At 39.6% G+C, this 20,171-nt stretch overlaps 1 protein-coding gene across 6 annotated transcripts in view; it reads left to right on the top strand.

Annotated features, from left to right (window-relative positions):
• pard3bb (par-3 family cell polarity regulator beta b) overlaps positions 1-12,478 on the top strand; it is a 332,607-nt gene extending 320,129 nt beyond the window's left edge. For 5 of the 6 annotated variants that reach the window (XM_058786234.1, XM_058786238.1, XM_058786237.1 and 2 more), the window contains exons 22-23: positions 1,877-1,953; positions 11,106-12,478. In XM_058786234.1, the coding sequence (XP_058642217.1) occupies positions 1,877-1,953; positions 11,106-11,445 (417 nt within the window). In that variant the 3' untranslated portion in view covers positions 11,446-12,478. The remainder of the gene's footprint in view (positions 1-1,876; positions 1,954-11,105) is intronic. The other variant, XR_009272746.1, reaches the window with a different exon arrangement.
• Positions 12,479-20,171: the final 7,693 nt, after the last annotated feature.

The raw sequence follows: 20,171 nt of genomic DNA on the forward strand, positions 1-20,171 counted from the left end.
GAATGAGGGGAGGTTTAGCCCGTCTTTTAAGAGATTGCTCATCTTGCTAATGTAATGCGCACAGTTAATCTGGCTCTTCCTTGGGCTTGAGTCAGGCTTAGTCCAGGAGGGTTGGAGGACTGTTAGACTCCATCCTGTTTTAGGAAACATAATCTGGGATCTGGCTTTTTACCCCCTTCCCAAGACTCCCAGTACTAAATCCCCCAATAAGCAGCCTTTGTGAGCAACTCACACTGCCTTTCATGGCTTGATTACAGGGAACAGCAGGTATTTCAGGGCGAAGGTGACCCCGTGATGAATGTGGAGAGAGAGAGTGATAGGGCCAGTGCTGGTGTAGAATGTGGCATTGAAAGAATCGCTCACGCTAATTCATGTTTCACAATGAACTGCACAGTAATGTGACAAAACCGATAGGGGTGTCTGCCTAGGTGAGAAATTAACCAGGGGTCATGGCAAAAATGGTATTTTAAATCTGGGGGGCACAATTGAAATTAGAATATAATGTTTAATTATATTCTATTAAATATTTCTAAATGTGGGTTTAGTGACTCTTCAGACCTGTAACTGATTGATATCTGTGTTCACCTTCATAAAGGTGAGTGATGTTGAATGTGTTTAGCTACTATAGAGTGTTATTTAATTAAGACTAAGGTTACACTTTATATTAGGTGGCCTTAACTATAATGTACTTACATCAAAAAATAAGTACAATGTACTTATTGTGTTCATACTGTATTGCAAAACACTATTGCTGCTATTGAGGTGGGATACGGGTAAGGTTAGGCACAGGTTTGGTGGTATGGGTAGGTTTAAGGGTGGGTTAAGGTGTAAGGTATGGGTCAACAGTGTAATTATAAATGTAATTAAAGAAATTAATTACAGATGTGATTACATATAGGTATTTTTAAAAATACAAGTACAATGTAAAAGCATGTATGTACGCAATAAGTGCATTGTACCAAATGATTAATTTAGATGTAAGTACATAGTAGTTAAGGCCACCTAATATAAAGTGGGACCAAGACTAAATATCATTATATTAAACAATTATTATTTGAAGTATTAAGGAGTTTTATTAAAATAAATTATAACAATTAAAATGATTATATTAATTAAATTATCACTTTTTAATTTATATATATATATATATATATATATATATTTATTTATTTATTTATTTTTTCTCATCAAGGATGCATTAAATTCAGTGTCTGTAAAAAGTGACAGTAAAGATATTTATAATGTTTCAAAATGTTACTTTTCTGTTTCAAATAAATGCTGTTCTTTTTAACTTTCTATGCATCTATGAATCTTTAAAAAATGCATTACCGATTCAATGAAAACATTAAGGAGCACAATTTTTTTTTTTTTTTACATCGATAATAATATGAAATTTTTGGGGGGTACCAAATCAGCATGTTAGAATGATTTATGAAGGATCATGTGAGACTGAAGACTGGAGTTATGATGCTGAAAATTCAGCTTTGCTGACAAGGAAACATTTATAATGTTAAAAAATATACATTATATAATTTAAAATACAAGTGACAATCAACAGTAGATTACTGTTCATTGTAAGATTTTTAAATTATGGTCAGTTATTTAAAATGTATTCCAGTGTTGTAATATCTTGAGCGTTATTTACAGCTACTTTTGTGTTTTATACTGATTTGATTTTGTAAGTAATAGCCTTAAATGCTCACGTTTCATTATTTTTATGTCTAGAATTATTATGTAGAACATGTGTTGTGTGTATACTGCCCTGTTGACACTGCCACACACCGCAGTAGCTGTATTGCAGTCAATCATTATGTGACGTTGTCATGTATACCGCCTCGGCTCTTTTTCACTCTGCTCTCTTCTTGCCCTTTACCAGATGCCAATGAGAAACCCTGACCCCAGACTGACACCCCGCTACGAGGATATCGAGCGACAGTATGCCTCCCTGCCCAGGTAAGAGCGTCCACTCATTAATCCCTTCATGACAAAACGAGAAGAGATGGAGAGCTAGAAAAGGAGAAGACGGAAAGGAAGAGAGGGGGAGAGCAGGTAGTCATCTGTCTCTCTCATGCAGAGCTGAATAATCCTCTTTAAAGCATATAATTAAATCTGGAGTGTCTGCCTTCTGAGGCCCTCCTATCCTGGGAATTCACCTGATCCTCTCTGGGGAGACGGCCATGCGGTCGCAGCTCTGTAACCCGATCACAGAGCGCATTTCTGGAGCCGCCTAAAGTTACGGCTGCCTCTTTTTCTCCTCCGTCGTTTCTATCATTCTCAATCACGTCTTTCCGTGTTTGCTGAGCCTGACCGACCACGACGGCCAGCGCAAACAAACAGGCAAGCGCACAGGCGTGAATGTTGGCTCGCAAAGTCCACAGCCTGTTTGCCCTCTCCGGTCTGTGTAAACAGCGCTGGTGTTTCTGTGAGGGTCACGGTTTATGAGTTTGGCACATGTAAGTGTGGATCTGTCATCACATGATTGCAGACGACTATAAATGGATAACTGATAACAAATGAGACATATTAAGAAATCTAAAACTTGCAAGTGATGAACTTTTAAAAGTGTTGGCGAGGCTCTCATTGAATTGAAATAAAGCACTAAAACACTTATAAAATATTTATCACTTTCCCTGCAGCATCATTACAGAGGTGAACTAAGATTTCACTCCCCCAAAATGGCTTATCGCAACAGATTTTAGTATCAACCACCCCGGGGTCTACTTTCAAAGCCATTTCCCTTCTAAATAACGCTCCTCACCCCTGTTAAGTCTCTAGATCCATTAGGGTACAACGTGTTTTTTGTGCTGATGCAAAAAGGGGGCCAAACATGGGCCAAAAACGCCTGTGGCAGACTCTCGCTTTCATTATTACACCATTCCGCAACTGGAAGAGTTTCAAATCTGTGTCCGGCCCACGCTGAGGTCACTGGTTATGCAGTCAACTGAAGGCTGGCCTGGTCGCGAAAGCGTGCAGCTTTTCCATGTGTGTCTAATTATAACCATTAGTGCATTGATACACCCACTTATTACCCAGTGTGCTCAGCTCGGGGTCAGCCAATCAGAAGCGCCGTTTGCCACCTGCCTCCAGATTATTGGATTAAGTGGGCAAGTCAAAGTTGTGATTCATTGTGTTAGGGCTTTCATTGGACCGTTTTAGTGATAATTGGGTGATGAATGCACAGATGGTGGCCCATTTCAATGAACTCTGGTCAAGAGGTACATTTTTGGAGCTGTTCTTTAGTGCACAAATCAGTCACATCCTATCCTTCACTTTAAAACTGACCAGTTTCTTTCTTAAGAAACCAAGAAACACCCCCCTATATCTCCCCTAGTCCCACACTCTTTGGCTTTTCTGCTAGTGGGCCTTCCCAGACCTCTTCAGACTGGTCACAGTGGTCTCATTGTTTATTCTGCCTCATGTTAGAAGACCTCTTAATGTGTCTTTGCAGTCTAAATGAGTGTAAAATCGGCTTTTGTCGAACCTTAGGAGAGCTTAAAAGACTCTGTTGAAGCAGTTTGTACAAATGTCAGTAAATTGTTCTCGTATCTTTTAGATTAGCCAGCGAGCTGTCAGTTTCAACACCGCAAATGCCAGAAAAGAGCTTGTGATGAGGGAAGAAGGTTACATTTGATGAGAGCTCTGAAAATAATGCCATATTTTCATTGTTCTGCCTGTTCAATGTTGCCCTGGCAACCAACACCCACCATCTGCGCGAGGCTGGACCTCCTCACCCCGTCCTCCGATTTCTCACTTTTTTTTCCTCCTTTTCCTTTCCTTCTCTGGTTTTCATTTTCCACTCCTTCTGAAATTCGTGAAAATTTGCATCCTCCTGTGAGGCGCGTCAGGTTTGTAAATTGTCGTTGGCGTCAAAAAGACATGATGGCTGATTGCTGTTCGGAGTCTCCCGCAGGTGAGCTCATAGGTGTCCGACAAGCTGCGAACTGCGAGCTTCTGCCCAGACCGTCTCCCGTCCAATAGCAGGACAAGCGAGCAAGCGTGACTTCTACAGAGCAAACCTCATTTAGCACCGTTCAGCCCCGCCGTCCACTACCACACCGGGCAGGTAGCAGATGGAGAATATTAGGCTAATGATTAAATGAAGCAGGCGGAAATTTTTTGATGGTTTCACTTGCTGCTGCAAATGCGGTCAATCATTACTCATTCAACGCTCAGAATTCGCTTCGAGGTTTTGGAATAGCTGGCCATTTGGCACCGTTTCAAGGAGGTATTATTCGTACTTGGGCATTCTCAGCCTGAGGATCCACAAAAAAAAAAAAAAAAATCCACAGCTCTATTTCAGACTTCACGAGAATGAGACCACTTAACCGCCTGACTCATCTTTGAAGACGTGTAGCACCCATCGCATACCTTTCATACAGTTCTCGCACATACACACGGACGCCTATTCATTTCACACTCTCAAGGCTGAGTGTTGTGAAAGAGTAAGTTCAGTTGCTCATTTTCACTTCCCTTTTGTTAAAGCCATCTGCGATGCAAAGCTTCAGTTACCGCCGATATTGCAGCAGTCGATTTAAGGATGAAATTCAATTAGATCTGGCAAAATAATCAGAGTTTCAAGTCTAATATTGCTCCTAATTTGTGTAATTACGTTTCTGAGGGATAGACACCTATCTTGTTAACTAAGTTTGTTATGAGAGCTGAATGTTTGGTTCGGTTTCTCCGCTCCCAATATAAGGTTGGAATTCTAACCAAATAATCCTGCCTGGATTTGTCGTCTCAGTGGGATCCTACCCGGTGTTATATGACAGCCAGAGGTCAGCAGGCCGTGTGTTTGTGTACGTGTCTGTGTGTGTGTGAGGGTAAGGTGCACAGTTCCCGAGGGCAGCTGAATAAACAGCCCGGCCTTCAGATGGTCCACGGTGTTACTTTTTCAGCCAGGTGCACTATGGGAGCTCTGATGTAATCTCCAAAACATGGCACTTATTTCAGGGCAGAGTCTGTCTGGGATAGCTAGGATGCTCTGGTTTGAATGTTTCCGTGTCAAAAAAATGATTGTCAGCTACAAGCTCCTCAAGCGAAAAGCTTTACAGACAGCCGAACACGACGGTCCTCGGTGACAACAGCAAGAACGAGATAACAGACGTTCACCAGACAACATTCACCAATCAGACACTGGAGTTGATGTTCCAGGATGAAGGTTTGAGGAGTGAACAGCTGGCACCTTCTGTTTTTTCCCTCTTCTCTCTTTGGTGATGGACGACCGAAGCGTTTATCTTTCATTATTTCTCACTTTACCTATATTGCTCTTTTGTTTTGGTTTCTCTGTCATTAAAGAGTCATTGAGTTGATAATGAAATCTCATTTTAAGAGGGAAACTTTGTTACCTTGAGTTTCATAAGTGCTTAACTGGGTTAGGAAGCCCAAATGAAGACAGCAGTCTCTTACTCGCTTTGGAATTTGGCTGATATGAAGAGCCTGAGAAAGTGAAGATGTCTCCGTGTATAACATGCTGGCTTATGGCTGTCATCACGGTTTGAAAGTAATGGTAAAACGGCCCAGAATATCATTTTGTCTGCATCTGCTCACTGCATGATGGAGAACTGGAGGCAGGTTTTTAATATACCTTTCATTGTTCATTCTGTGAAAGAGGATCATTTCAGTTTTTTTGCTATTTGCGTTGCAGGATTTTCTCAGGGGACTAATTTAGTCTGCACTGTTTATCCATGTGGCTATCAAAAGGGAATCATGCCATGATCATTTATACGTAATCATTCTGAATGACTTTGTAAAGCTCAAAATGTTTGTAGGCACTGTATGTGGTAGCTTGTCTCTCTTTCTGTGGAGCTTAGTCAGGGTGGATGGAATATTTTTAACACTTTTCGTATTTTGTTTGTATCATTGATTTGGAATCAATGATTATTATTGATTGAATTGTTTATTTTATCTGTCAGCTGACCAATCTGCGGCACTCAATACATCCCGTTGAGCGGTCTGTACTTCTATCCCTCACAGCCTTATTTTCAATCAAGTGATTAAATATGCCATCTACCCTGACTAAGGGCCATGGGTCCTCAAAACAGCTGCTCCCAGCTGTTGAGCCCACAAAACCATTTAAATAACTGCACATTAGGAATGTCTTGTAATTCCCAACCAAGCCTCAAAGGCAGTTGCACAGAGTCTTTAAACCAGGAGGGAAATGTGTCCCAGTGGGCCACATACCACTATAGCACATTTAGTTCGAAAAATCAGGATTTCACGGACTGAATACTAAATTCACTGCCATGAGATACTTAGACAAGAACGGCCTAATGTTTCTAGATTTCTTATCTTGATTGCTGATCCTCAAACTGCATGCCTGTACTAAATAACATGCTGCCACTTCCTGATTTCCCAGCTTTTTTTTTTTATTTTGCTGTCAGTCAATGAAAAAATTTATTTAAATTAATTGCGATTAATCCCACCTAACACTGAAGTTTTTAAATATACATTTATATTGCAATAATTTCACATTCAATCTTGAAATTAATGTACAAACAACATACAGTATATTTTTAATATTTGTTTAATGGCATCTTTTTTATGACTGAAGGCCAGTATACTGATACCAATGCTACAATATACTGATGTCTCTAGGAAATTGTTCTTTTTTTTCCTAGTGTTTAACCATTGACTATAGCCATTCAACATGTAAAGGATAATCAACGGCTAGCTGTGCATTAAACGGTTTGAACCACCCGACACGCAGCGGAGGTGCATTCAAATCGTTTAATGCACAGCTAGCCGTTGATTATCCCATTTATGCTATGGCCATTTGCCAGCATTCACATATTAAATATTTGACCGGAACGATAAAAATCACGGTTATTTTCATCTGTATTACTATTCAACTGTAACTGTGTGTTACTATGGTTACCAATGTTTATAGGAAGCGCTTTAATATAGAACGTGATTAAACTGACCTGGAACTACCTGTGCAGTTAAACGAATTTAATCAACACCTGCCAGCCAATCAGAATCGAGTATTCAGACAGACCATGGCATAATACAGTATAATTGAGAGCTATTAATTTTAACATTTATTAGACTTTAAAAAATAACGACTTCTAATTTAAGTAAACTTAAAACAATCTTCACATTAACCCATTATAATGAATGGCATATTTACCTGTTCCCATTCAGCAAGTAGGAAATATACAGAAATTGAATAGTTATCAAACACTAAATTCTAAATTAAATGTAGATGAATCTTTAAAGCTACAAAAGTTATTGATTTCCTCTTTTTTCTTTGATTAACAGACATCACAGCAGCTGGTTATTAGGTTATTTGGCTGCAATAAGAGCTGCCGGTGCTGAACGTGACATGAATCTGACACGCATGCTCGTTGTAATATGAAATGATACAGGCTAGAGCGCATGCCACTGTATTTGTGCATGAAGAGCACATACTACGAGCACAGTATAATGGCTGACAGGACAGGAAAATTCATTTTTACTGACAAATGGCCTGACAACGTCTCATGTGACCGAAGTGGAGTGCGTGTCTGAAAAGTATCACTTTTGATGAGGTTGTAAAGACGTTCTGCATCTAAATGAACGCAACTCTTATTAAGAAAAAACGAGTCCTGGTTTTAAATTGTTTATGTTTAAAATTTTGAGGAAAAATTGGATTACAATAGGGTTTTTAAAAATGGCAAAACCTATAGAAAATAAAATACGTCATATAAAATTTAGGTTGGCCTCTTAAGTACCCGCTTTCATTGCCCCAAAGGAAAAAAAAATGTTCAAGTGTTTCAGGCCTTATTTTGTACCCTGTTCATGGAAAGTGCCAGTAATGATTTCCAGTCTTGTTGCTTCCTCTGGTTTCCCCAGCTGTTGATCGTATTCACAGTGGAACATTCTTCACCCTCTAGGCCTCTTGTGTCCTACTGTCCCTGTAGACCGTCTCTCTAAACTGTAGGACTCAACATCAAGAACAGATTAAACCAGAACAGAAGTATAAGTGTTTTGTATTAGCCTGTAGGAGAACTATAGGTTTGAGAACAGGAAAGATTAATTGTTAATGTCCTGGGCTTGAGGTGAGGTCTTGAAAGAGCTAGCAGAACCAGGTGCAGGCAGTCACTGCAAATCTGATAATCTCCTACAGTAATGATGATTTTGGCCTTCACTTTGCAAACACACACACTGCTTATCTGGGACAGCTGAGGCTGTGACGTCACCTCCAACGATATAGCAAATGACTGACTAAGAGGGTCAGGAGGGAGTGTGTGCGTCCAGATGCCCGCTTGTCCCACTGGATGGGTGGTCACAGCTTTGGAGAGATTAAGATGATTTTTGGAATGCCTGATATCTTGCCCTCCAGGTCTTCAGGAAATCCTCCCTTAAAGGGAACGAGACCACAGTGAAAGAGTCGAGGGCCTTCAGACTGATGTTTTCCTCATTCAGCAGGAGTAACACGATATGTGTGAAACACGTACACTGACCGTCTTGCACTAAAGCAGCTAATTGATACTGCCATCAGACGGGAAGCTTGTTCGCAGACACGTCGTACACGTAAATAAGTTAATGGGGATGGTCTGGAAAGTCAAACACAACGATCCAGGCTCCTTAAGACATGTGGCATGCCGAGGCTGTCATTGATACTAGACTGAGCTATGACCGGAATGGGAAGGAGGGGAAGGAAGACAGCTGATTCTGCAGTCTGGCAAAAGCGAATGATCGTACTGTGCTCTGTCTGGTTTTGTCTTCACTCTCGTTCTCATTGGTCTCTTTCTGGTTGTCTTTCAGCTGAGGTGTAATATAACTGCTGGCTAAAGCCTCTGGAACTCTGCATTCAGAGCACAGCAGCGCGAGAGCCAGAAAAATGCGAATTGTGCTATGAAAGGTGATCCATGCCGAATTAGCGTGCGGTGTCTCACCTTACAGTGGAGATTATACCCTAATCAGCCAGTGTGAGGAAACCAGAGATGGCCAACTGTCTACCGTCTCCAGGGACCCTGACCGCATGTCAGTTCCTGTCCCAGACTTTGTATGTGCTTGAGACCTGTTAAAATGTTTATGTTGCAGGTCCTTGGTATGTCACGCTTGCCTCAGCGCATGTAACACAGGATCATGATACCAGGACTCACTCTCACCCTCCCTCCCTTCCTCTCATTCTCCACAAAATGCCACTGGCCGGATTAGGGGTTACTGTATTCCGTTATCTGTTGGTCCTCAGGCTCCTGATCCCTGCAGCATTTTAGTGTACAACCTGCAGACCCAACTCCTTAAGCTTCTCTAGTAAACTGACTGGTGGTCTACTGTCTACATAGTTAGCTAGTTTCTAAGGTAGCATCCTAACTAAAAGAGACCCTCAAGTGACTAATTTTAATCACTCTTCATAGGTAGCTTAACTCGGGTAATGATGAATCACTTCCTTAACACAAATAGAGATCTTCATGTGAACGCAGAGAGTTGATTCCAAAATATAAAACATTTTTTAAAAGAAATTAAGTGTTATTCAGCAAGAATGAATTCTTTTTTTATTCAAGGATGAACTTTCTGTTTCGAAGATTTCTATTTCAAATAAATTCTTTCTTTTTGATTCTTTTTTTTCTTACTCTTCATTAAAGAGTCCTGGGAGAAACTAATATTAATATTTTAATTAAAGCTGCAGTCCCTAACTTTTTTTGGTTAAAAATGATCCGAAATCAGTATTTGAGCTAGTACATGACCAGCCAGTGTTCAAAACTATCACCTTACTTTAGCCCAATTCACAACGGTTAGCTTATAATAATGTTTTCTAATTTGAGTGGTACGGGTAGGTTTTCACGGGAAATTCGAGCATGGCATTGCATCATTATGTCACGTCTGTAAACATAAAGAAGTTGTCCCGGCTACTAGGCTATCACATGTGAGGATCCTGCAGGTGACGGATCGTTTAAAGCCTTTTTTGATGGCAGATTGTAATCCAGAAAGGATTATGCGTTTATGAAACACATGTGAATGAAATTAAATTATATTCCAGTTTTAAATGTGCTTCTGATTACAGATAGCCTGGGATTAAACACGATTTGTATTTTAAAGAAAACCAGTTCGAAGGGAGCATAATTTGCTTTTTGGGTTAAAAGAATTTCTTAATATGAAATTCGAATGGTATGACAATTAGATATTAGATTGTACAGAAATTGAAATCTACACGCTAATACACACTATACTCATAGTCATGCAATGCTGATGTTGTTAACATTAATAATTTGAGAATAAAGTATAACAATAATAATACTTTGCACGGTTTGATGTGATGCGAGCTAACTGATCTTTAGATTAAATCACCATTGGTAGCGCAATTTCATGCTTTTTTCCTCCGTTGGTCAGAACAAATGTGGCAGACTTGTTACTTACTTGTTCAGATGACAATATACGATGAAAATTCTTATTTGGGTCATATATTCCAAGACATAGGCTAGAATCTGTGATTGCGAAGTACAGTAAACAATCACACCAGTGCGGTGACTGACAGCTACACATTCACCTCAAAACATTAGATTCATCCGTGCTGCAGCCGTGACAGAATACAGCCCACGCTAGCAAGATAATTCCACACAAAGCTGCAATTCCTCGTTTTCAAACAGAGATGGCGACAAAGAGGCAAAACTTACGGAATGCAGCTTTAAGTAAATATTAAGCAACTGTTTTCAATATTGATAAGACGACATGTTTCTTTAGCAGCAAATCAGCAAAATCAATGATTTCTGAATGATCACGTGACACCTGAAGATTGGAGTAATGAAGCTGAAAATTTGTATGTTTTACTGTATATTTGATCAAATAAATGCAGCCTTGGTGAACATAAGAAACTTCTTTTATAAACATTAAGAAATCTTACCGATCCCAAACTTTTGAATGGTTGTGTGTAATTGCTGTTTATTCATATTATCTCACAAAAAGTATTATATTATCATATATAAATTTAAAATATATATATAATCCAAAAAGGCTAAAAATGTCTCAGATGTTTTCTATTTGAGCAGCTCTCCTGGTTTTGAAACAGATCAGTTTGATAAATCTTTATTTTTTTTCCCCAGATAAAATTATACTTGATCATGGTAAAGTCATGCTTAACTCTTTTCAGATCCTAACTTTCCTTTATCTTTCCTGTCTTGCAGAAGAGCACCAGTCGAACCTAATGAGTATCCCATGCAGCCATGGGCTGGACACAGGGACCCAACGCACTACCCAAACCCACAGCCCGGTTACCACCCCAGCTACCCTCCCAGAGATAACTACCCTCGCCCTGTGGACCCTCGGCAGAACGACTCAGGGTTCTATCACCATCCTCCACAGCAGAGAGGCCCACTTCGACAGGACGTGCCCCCTTCTCCCACCATACCCCTCCGAGGCCCTCGCTTCGACACCATGAACCGCGGCGGCTACCGCAACAGCAGCCCAGAGCGCTACGCGTACGGAGACCCAAGACAGAAAAGTCAGATGACGGCAGCTGTTTAACCTCAACATGTGTTTTCACCTTGTGTACGATGTTTCTAGAGCAAACACCAGTGTGCCTACAGTTACGGACAGGTGTTTACATGTTTTTTTACTAACAGTTTGCTCTATACTATCCCATCTTGATAGCCAAAGCTACATCTTAGAGCCCTGACACAGCATTTGCAGGGACAATGATCCATATGTAACTCACTCCCACTCAGACGGTCCCTCCATATGTTTGTGCGTCTGTAAGATTAATGCTGGCCCTCAGATCCAGATATAAACACATTCCAGCACCACTTTTATTAGCACATTATTGTACAATCTTTAAAATGATCATTTGAAACTGTGGTATGTGTGCACTAATGTGTGTCTGCTTGTGCTTACGTGAAATATTTTAGAGCACTCCATATACTCTTTGAATTTAACTTTTATATAATGGAAGGATATTAAGCCACTGTACGAGATGCAAATCAACATTGTCATTCAGCAAACATCTTAACATGTTTTTTTTTTTACAGATTTGATCATGTATCACAAAAAAGTACAACAATTTCATGCTGAAAATCTTAGTCTTGAATATTTTATAAAAATACCACAGTACAACTGTCCTGTATGTGAAGTCATATAATCAGAGAAAGATTAAGAAAAAGAGGTTGTTTTTCAGGAAGAGGAAAGGAGAGTCCAAAGAACCTCTGACACAGAGGAAGGATGAGAACCGCTCGTCTTCCTGGGTATAGCGTTCCCACCTGAATCCACACTTATGAATGAGCTGCCTCTCCGTTTGTTTTAAGATTCTTTACTTTTTTGATAGTATTTCATTCATGTTTAATGATTTCACATGTATTTTGGTACAAAAGACTCTCTCTGCATTCAGAGGTCAGGTAACATGATAAATAAAAGTATTATTGATCATAGTATGTGATAATCATGTGAAACACGTATGTAACTTTTTACAAAACAGAATGATCTTTGCACCTAGTATCACTGCATACATTAATACTATGTTCAAAATGTTGTCTTTTATATAACACATTTTCAATAAATCTGCATTTGAAACAATTAGTCACTATTTGTCATTTTAAAACTGAGACTTCCCTTTAGCTGCATATCCATGGAGGAGAATCACTGCACTAGATGAACAGTCAGAATCAGAATCAGAAAGAGATTTATTGCCAAGTATGCTTGCGCATACAAGGAATTTGTTTTAGTGACATAAGCTTCCAGTACACAGAGACAACACAGACAATAAAAATAAGATGAGAATAAAAAATACAGATATGTAAATATAAATAGACAAAAAATTGAAAAATAAATAAGTATGTACAGTTGTGCTATAGATGATAGAATAGAATGAGATGCAGGGATGTGCTAGGATGGAGGTGGTAACAAATAAATATAAGGTTATTGCACATTTTTATTGCATAATGTGGGGAACATTTAACTGTTCATAATGGAGATTGCCTGGGGGAAGAAATTGTTCTTGTGCCTGGCTGTCCTGGTATTTGGGGCACTGTAGCGCCGGCCAGATGGCAAAAGTTCAAAAAGGGGATAACTTGGATGTGAGGGATCCAGAGTGATTTTTTGAGCCCTTTTCCTCACTCTGGATGTATACAGTTCTTGGAGGGTGGGCAGGGGAGCACCAATAATCCTTTCAGCAGTCCGAACCGTTCTCCATAGTCTTCTGATGTCTGATTTTGTAGCTGAACCAAACCAGACAGTCCCATAGTACAATCCAATCTCATCTCCCAGCCCCTGATAAAAACTCTACCTGCGTGTGTGATAATAGATGGCTGCAAATTAACACCGCCGTAATTATCAATTAAGATGAAGAGGTGATATGCATCTGTGATTATGGTCCAATTTTTAAATTTGAGATGAAATTCGGGGCTATTGGAGAATGAAGAGTTTCATGTGATAATTACAAAGGCCGCACACCACATTATCTGTTCGGGATTAATTAGAGCCCTGTGCAGAAGAGGAATGCTGGGAGAAAAAGAGACATTAGTGCATGTAAAGGAATTTGTCGAAAGGTGTGTCATTTCAGACCACTAGCGGCGCCAAATGACTTTACAACATTCTGACTGTTTTTAAGCAGGTTTTTACAAACACACTCCTTTTCTAACAAACAGATGGCTTCACCTCAAACTCATGCCATTGGCTCAGCAATAAATTCTTAACCACTCTTAAATAAACAACTCTTTCACTTTTCAGGGAAATTACCCAACAGGTGACTTTTATATAATCTTGTAGTAACATAATAGTAAAATAACAGATCATATATTAACTCACTCATATATTCAATGGATAGGCAAAAGTATTTCAATAAAAATTGGACAACTTCTCTTTTAAAAATCTCACTGTTGGTTATGGGCACATATGCGCTGCAACTTCAGAAAACACATGCAAATAGAAAAAACAACCAGCAAATCAAGAAAACATCTTCATCAATTTGACAGCAGGTGATGCAAATGCTCACAACACAAACAAATAAAGAAACACTGCAAATTCTCACAACACATAAAGATTTTTAATTGCAGCACGTTTCTTTATTTGGTTGTGTTGTGAGCATTTGCAGCGCCTGTGTTGTAAAATTGACAAAGTTGTTTTCTTAATTTGCAGGTGTTTTTTCTATTTTCAGCGCGTTGAGCTCTCTCGGCCACCGTAACATACACCTTTAAAGAGCCAAATGTAAAAAAAAAGTTAAATTTGTCTCCTTTATCGGTTGTTGGTTAAAAAAAAAAAAATCTAAAACGATGTGGCAGAAATCTGCCATGAAATGAAATAAACATTTCATCACATTTCATTTCAGACAGTGTGATGAAAGCGCGAGAAAACGCGCCAAAAGAGACAGCTCTTCTGATTGGCTGTGCGGTGTGATTGATTGTGTTGCGTCACGCCTTATTTTCGCTGTCAGCTTTTTGTGTTAATGATGACTTAATGATATTGTTTTCTTTGATTCATCTGTTTTTATGCCCACTAATTGTCATTTTTAAAAGGAAATCCTTCTACTTATACGTTCGAGGTTTGTATGTGGTTTGCTAGGTTTTCTTTATTCTTGTATGTGGATGGCACATTTCTCTCAGAGTCAGAAAGTACACCGCCATAATTGCCTAGATGTTCGTCTCTCCCAGAATCCATTTGGGATGTGTAATTATTGAAAATTATTATTAGGCAAAGTTTTAATTAGCATTTGAGGCCGTAGTAATTATACATTTCCATTTTGTGTGGCTGAACGCGCTGTCACGGCTGACAGAAACGAGAGAGAGAGAGGGTCCGAGGCGCTTGTTTTGGTGGTGAAGAAGCGTCTCTCATAGATGTGCTGAATGACTCTGACACACTGCGATCAAATTATTGTGCTGTCATTCGTGCCACACGTTCAGAGACTTACGGATCATTTCTTTAACACGAGTCATTAATTTGATATTAATTCAATTTGATAAAGCAGAAAGGACAGGTGATTAGGCTTATGCGTAATGTTAGAGAATGTTATTAGACTAAAGCTTTGTTTTTATTACGTTCCGCTCATCTCTGTTCCTCCCTCTCACAATCTGTCTCTCTCTCTCTCCTCGTAATTCAATATCAGAAAGTCTCTGGTTGAAGTATTTGCAACCCAAGCAGTTCTTTGGTTTGAAGATTTTATCTTCTCAAACAGTGCAAAAGGGACATTTTGTGGAGAACTGTTCAAATGTGCCTGTGGAAATGTAGTTTAAATTGGAAGCAAGCATATGAATGTTTTCTTCTTTTTGTCTATGTGTGAGTGAATGCATGCTGGGAATCTGATTTATGACAGTTGTGACAGACAGTCTGGAGTTGTTTCCTCTCTTCCCTCTGTTCGAGCTTTACAGCTTAACAGCAGCATAAAAACACTCATTTTAACTTTTCCACGGCTCTGAGCTGAATGTTCAATGTTGCCAGCGGTGCTTTTGTACTGTACTTACTGGTGCTTAAAACCTTACATTTGTCTTTTGTGAGATTTCAGTAAATACAGACGCTTTCAAAAGCCCAGTCACATTGACTAGACACTGATTCTTGAGTACGGTGACAAAACAGCCTACAAAACTGACAAAATAACAGATTATGTGCATTAGGAATTATTTTGAATCGGTTCAACCTGTACAGTGTTATTCACTTATCTTTGGGTGCAACCTCCCGCTTCTTCCATTTTTCTCACAGAATAGGCTTTTTTTTTTTCTTCTTCTTTTTTTTTCTTTTTTTCTTTTTGTGCCTGTTCCCGTGTCAGAATAATGTGTCATAAATCTAGTATTTATTTCAATGAACGAATGAATTGAGACTACAACATGCTCTCAGACTGATTTTCAGCTCCATCTTTTGAATTGTCACCACAGCCATGCTGTTGACAAAATAATCATATTTTGAAAATCACATATACTGTATTATATGCAGGAGCTATTGTGGATTCTGGTGTTGCTAGCTGATAGGATGACCTACTTAAAATGAGGGATCTAAAAATCCTGTCTAAAAAAAAATTATCTTTACAATTTGTCAGATTTTCTGTAGTTTTTCTCTAGATTTGTGTATATTTTTGTAATATGGGTCTTGGTCTGTTGTCAGGCAGTCAGTGATAATGTCACACTTTTCATTAAATTAAAGGGGTCATGGGATGCAAAATTCACTTTACAAGTTGTTTGAGCATAAATGTGTGTTGGAAGTGTGTGTACACATCCATCCTATAATGATAAAACATTTTTTTTTTTTAAATCCCTATTTTAAAATCCCCTTTCTCAAATCAGGCTGTTCTGAGATTCCTGTCAGAATGACGTAGTTCTGCGCAGGCCGCTCCCACAATAGTTGATTGACAAGGCCGTCTTACCTTAGACCCGCCCTGAGTGAGCTGTCATCCGTCCACCATAGAGTCAACTACGGTGCAGGGGAGGACAAGATGTCTCCGATTGTTGTTGGATGTAATAATGAATATAGCAGTCGTCAGTTACTCCTGACATCTGAGCCGCTGAAGATGCAGAGGATTAAGGTTACTTTAGTTTGGGAATGCGCCGATCCCGATCTGCCTAAATGTGTCTATGTTCGCGCGAATCATTCGTGATCCAGCCTCACCTACAGAAGAAGTGAGTATAAGTTTTTTTTTTTTTATGAATCTTTGCAAATTGCCTTTCCTAATAATGCGCTAGTTAGCCAGCTGAAATTTACAGTCTGCTCGTCACCCCACGGAAGAGAGGGGCGGGGTCAGCAGAGCTCATTAGCATTTAAAGCAACTAAAAAACGGCTTGCTGAAAACAGAGCTGTTTTTGACAGGTGGAAAAAGTTGTTTTTTACACTACCATTGAGAAATTTTAACCAAAGTATGTTATAGACTTTTCATTAAGACCCTAAAGAATCCTATCAACTTGTGGAAAATAGGCATCCGATGACCCCTTTAAGAGCAAATCAAATTATACGTTTGAATATTCATCTCTCATGAATTTACAGTTTAATTATTAAACTAATGGAAGATAAAGTCTAAAGTCTGTTTTGTCTAAACATTAACCACAGTTTCTCTTTCCTGGTGCACAATTCTCCTTCCTTTCCTCTGGAATTAGACCCAAAAGTCCTGGAGATATGGAGGACACGCGGTCACGCCATTGGCCCGATAGCGAGCCGATGTCTGTGCTGTAAGGCTTGCAGGAGTGTAAACCAGTGCTGACGACAGTATCACTGATACCACAGCCCTGAAAATTTATTCCCCATGAAGGTCACAGGCAGAGTATTAAGATGGCTGGCTCAGCCCTGTTAAAGCACAGTTGCATCTGGCCGGTATAAATTCCATTTCCTGTCCTCGTATCAGTCTAATGGTGCTTGCAAACACCGGAGCAGCTGTTTCCCTTCTGGCTGAGGTTCCCTGCCATACCCACTCTTGACCCAAACATATTGTGCAGAGAGCAGAGGAATGGCCAGAAAGCAAGAACGAATTAGAGCTTGGGAAAGAGAGATTTCTGGCATAGTTTCATTTCCCTCTCTATTAGGCCCTTCAGGAATACAATATTCCCTTTGTCTCTTGAGGTTGGCCCACATTCCTAGAGTGGCTGAAGGCTGTTGTGCTTTTTACTTCCTGTGGTCAGGCTAACTGCCAGGCGTCTTATGATACAGGTTCACCCAAAGCGTCCCGAGGGACATAGCCGGGCCTGTGAAAAATTGAAGACACAGTATTTGGCAAACAACTCGCTGATTTAGATGATGAGCCAGACTAGAAATGTTCTTTAATTCAGAAGAAGAAATAGAGGTATGAACGTGACATCTTATTTTGGAGTGCATGACTTTCTGCATCTAAACCAAGCGAGCTTTCATCACGTCTCGCACTTTCATCAAGGCTGATGTTATTTGTAAGGGAATTTGTGAGTTGATTGCAAAAGAGTCACAGAGGCAAGTTTCTTCATTCAGTCAAAATGCAAAGAAACAGGAACAAATTGACCTATATTCAGAAATCAAGCGTGATCTCATCTAGTTTGTTCTCGCCTGATTTATTCACTCAATCACTTAGATCACGCTTTTCTTCACCTCTCTCTCTTCCTGATTGTTGGACCGGTAATCCATCCATTTTCCTGTTTTTGTGTTTTGAGAGGAGTTTCTGTGGTTTGCTCTTCACAAAATGACTAAGACAAGCCCACAATCTTCCTCATACATTTTAAACACTGGAGTAGTGACTTCCTCAATTAATTAAGGCCAGAATGTGATGGAAACAGTTAATGTAACCTCAGCCAATCAATTTAAAAAAGACCCTGTTAAATGGTTTGATTAGCAGTTTGATGTGTTTCCGGACTGAAAATCTTTGCTGCGTGGGCTCAAGAATGCTTGTCAGTGGAGAAACTGCTGTTTTGGCGACATAATGGTATCATTACCACCTGGGTATAGTCATCTTAACTGTATAAATAACTATAAATATAAAGTTTCAATAATCTTTCTAATTCTATGAGAATAGGAAGTTATAACACTAATGACAGAAGAACAATACCACTGGAATCACTTTCAGAACTATTTTTTTCCCCCCAGTAGGTGAATAATAAAAAACATTGGCAACCATGAGGATCTACTCGACGTTAAAGAGCTCGAGCGTTTGAAGTAGCACTCGACAAAATTGCTTATATAGTTAATATAAATATCTTGTGAACAGGCCATAACTGTTGGAGCCGCCACCCAAAACCTCTAGTCTGATTGAAACAGGATGTTGAGACATACTGAAGGCAATCCAGTTTGTAATACCTTATCTAAAGATTATTGCGTTAATATAGCAGTATCATGCTCTAGATAATCAAAAAAGCATTTCCAGTTATGCTTATATATATTAACTTATATATTAACACCGTTTTTTATCTGTTAACACTCTGTTAGCAGTTAGCACTAGCTTACTTCATTATCATGTGGCAAGTGATGTTTATCTTGTTAGATGAACATTAAATACTGCTATGAATACGTAAAGGAACTTATGTAAGATATGAGCAACATAAAACATTTATGTCTGATCTGGAAAGTTTTTTCAGCTGTCAGTGGACTGAATTTTGCATGGCAAGGACAATTGATAGTATGAGGAGTCTTTCCTGAGCAAATTGGACAAATTTGTGGCCCATTTTCCTATAAAGGAAAAGAAAATACTTTTTAAATGCCTATATCATAAAACTGTTATATGCTCTGGTAATTTGAGCTGGATGAGCATATGGATGGCCTCAAAACCACTCTAGTTTAGATTTTTGTGTATGTGTAGAAAAATCTGGCTCTTGAAACTAGGACGTCCTGAACAGGAGAAAGATTCTTATCTATGTTTTTGGGCTGAGTGGACAATACCACCACAATCACGGCACTCTTCTCTGCTCCATTCTGCATCATGCAAGTCACGCTGCAACTAAAGCAACGCTACGCCAACTGGAGCCTACAGCTAATTGCTTTGTTTTTGCACCCCGTTACTACTGTCTAGGGAGCATTCTGTCTGTGTACTCCTGTACTTGGATCTCACAATTACTGTCAAAAAGGCATTCATTTCCAGAGAGGAAATTTTCTTTGAAAAAAACGCTTGGAATTTCTTCAGCTGCCAGTGACGGTGTAAATAGTCTGCGTCGACATGTGCTAGTATTTAAATGGTTTTGCATTAGGGAAGTTGAAGTCTAATCCAAAACCACTGAAGTGTCCAAGCGGAGTGATTTGAAAAGGCAAAGCCATTTAGATCTGCTCCTCACAGATACAGAGCTCTTGAGCAACCCTCAGAGAACTGGCAATTTACTCCACTGGAAGATCGCTTACGTTCTTCACACAGCCATTTGGGTGAGAAAATGCAGAAAAGGGATTTTCCACCACACATAATTTACAGCCTAGATTACCAACATGTGTTGTTTTGTGGTGCCTCATGATAACGGAATGAATAAATATTTAAATACATAAATACACAAAATAAAGGGGGAAATGCCTTCCACCGGTTTGGCGCAGTTCAAACCACACCGAGAGCAGGAGATGGAGTCGCTGTAGAAGCGGGTGCCGTTGACATGTTGTCGTACGGGAGCCAGACGGCGCGACTCTCTGCCATTCGTCGCTCTCACGCACTCGCCGCATTAATCCGCTCTGTTGGAGAGTCTTATCCTGTTTGTTAACAGGGTGTAAATTCAAATCCTCTCCTGGTAAAATGTATACAGATACACTTCCTGAGCTGGGTTTGGGGGTTTCTGGTGGGGTGTCCTCAGGAATATCATTGACGGCAATTGCCAACTTGATACAAACATTAGCTATGGCAACTTTCCACAAAGTAA

Source organism: Onychostoma macrolepis, chromosome 09, assembly GCF_012432095.1.
Source record: "Onychostoma macrolepis isolate SWU-2019 chromosome 09, ASM1243209v1, whole genome shotgun sequence".
NCBI classification, from domain to species: Eukaryota; Metazoa; Chordata; class Actinopteri; order Cypriniformes; family Cyprinidae; genus Onychostoma; species Onychostoma macrolepis.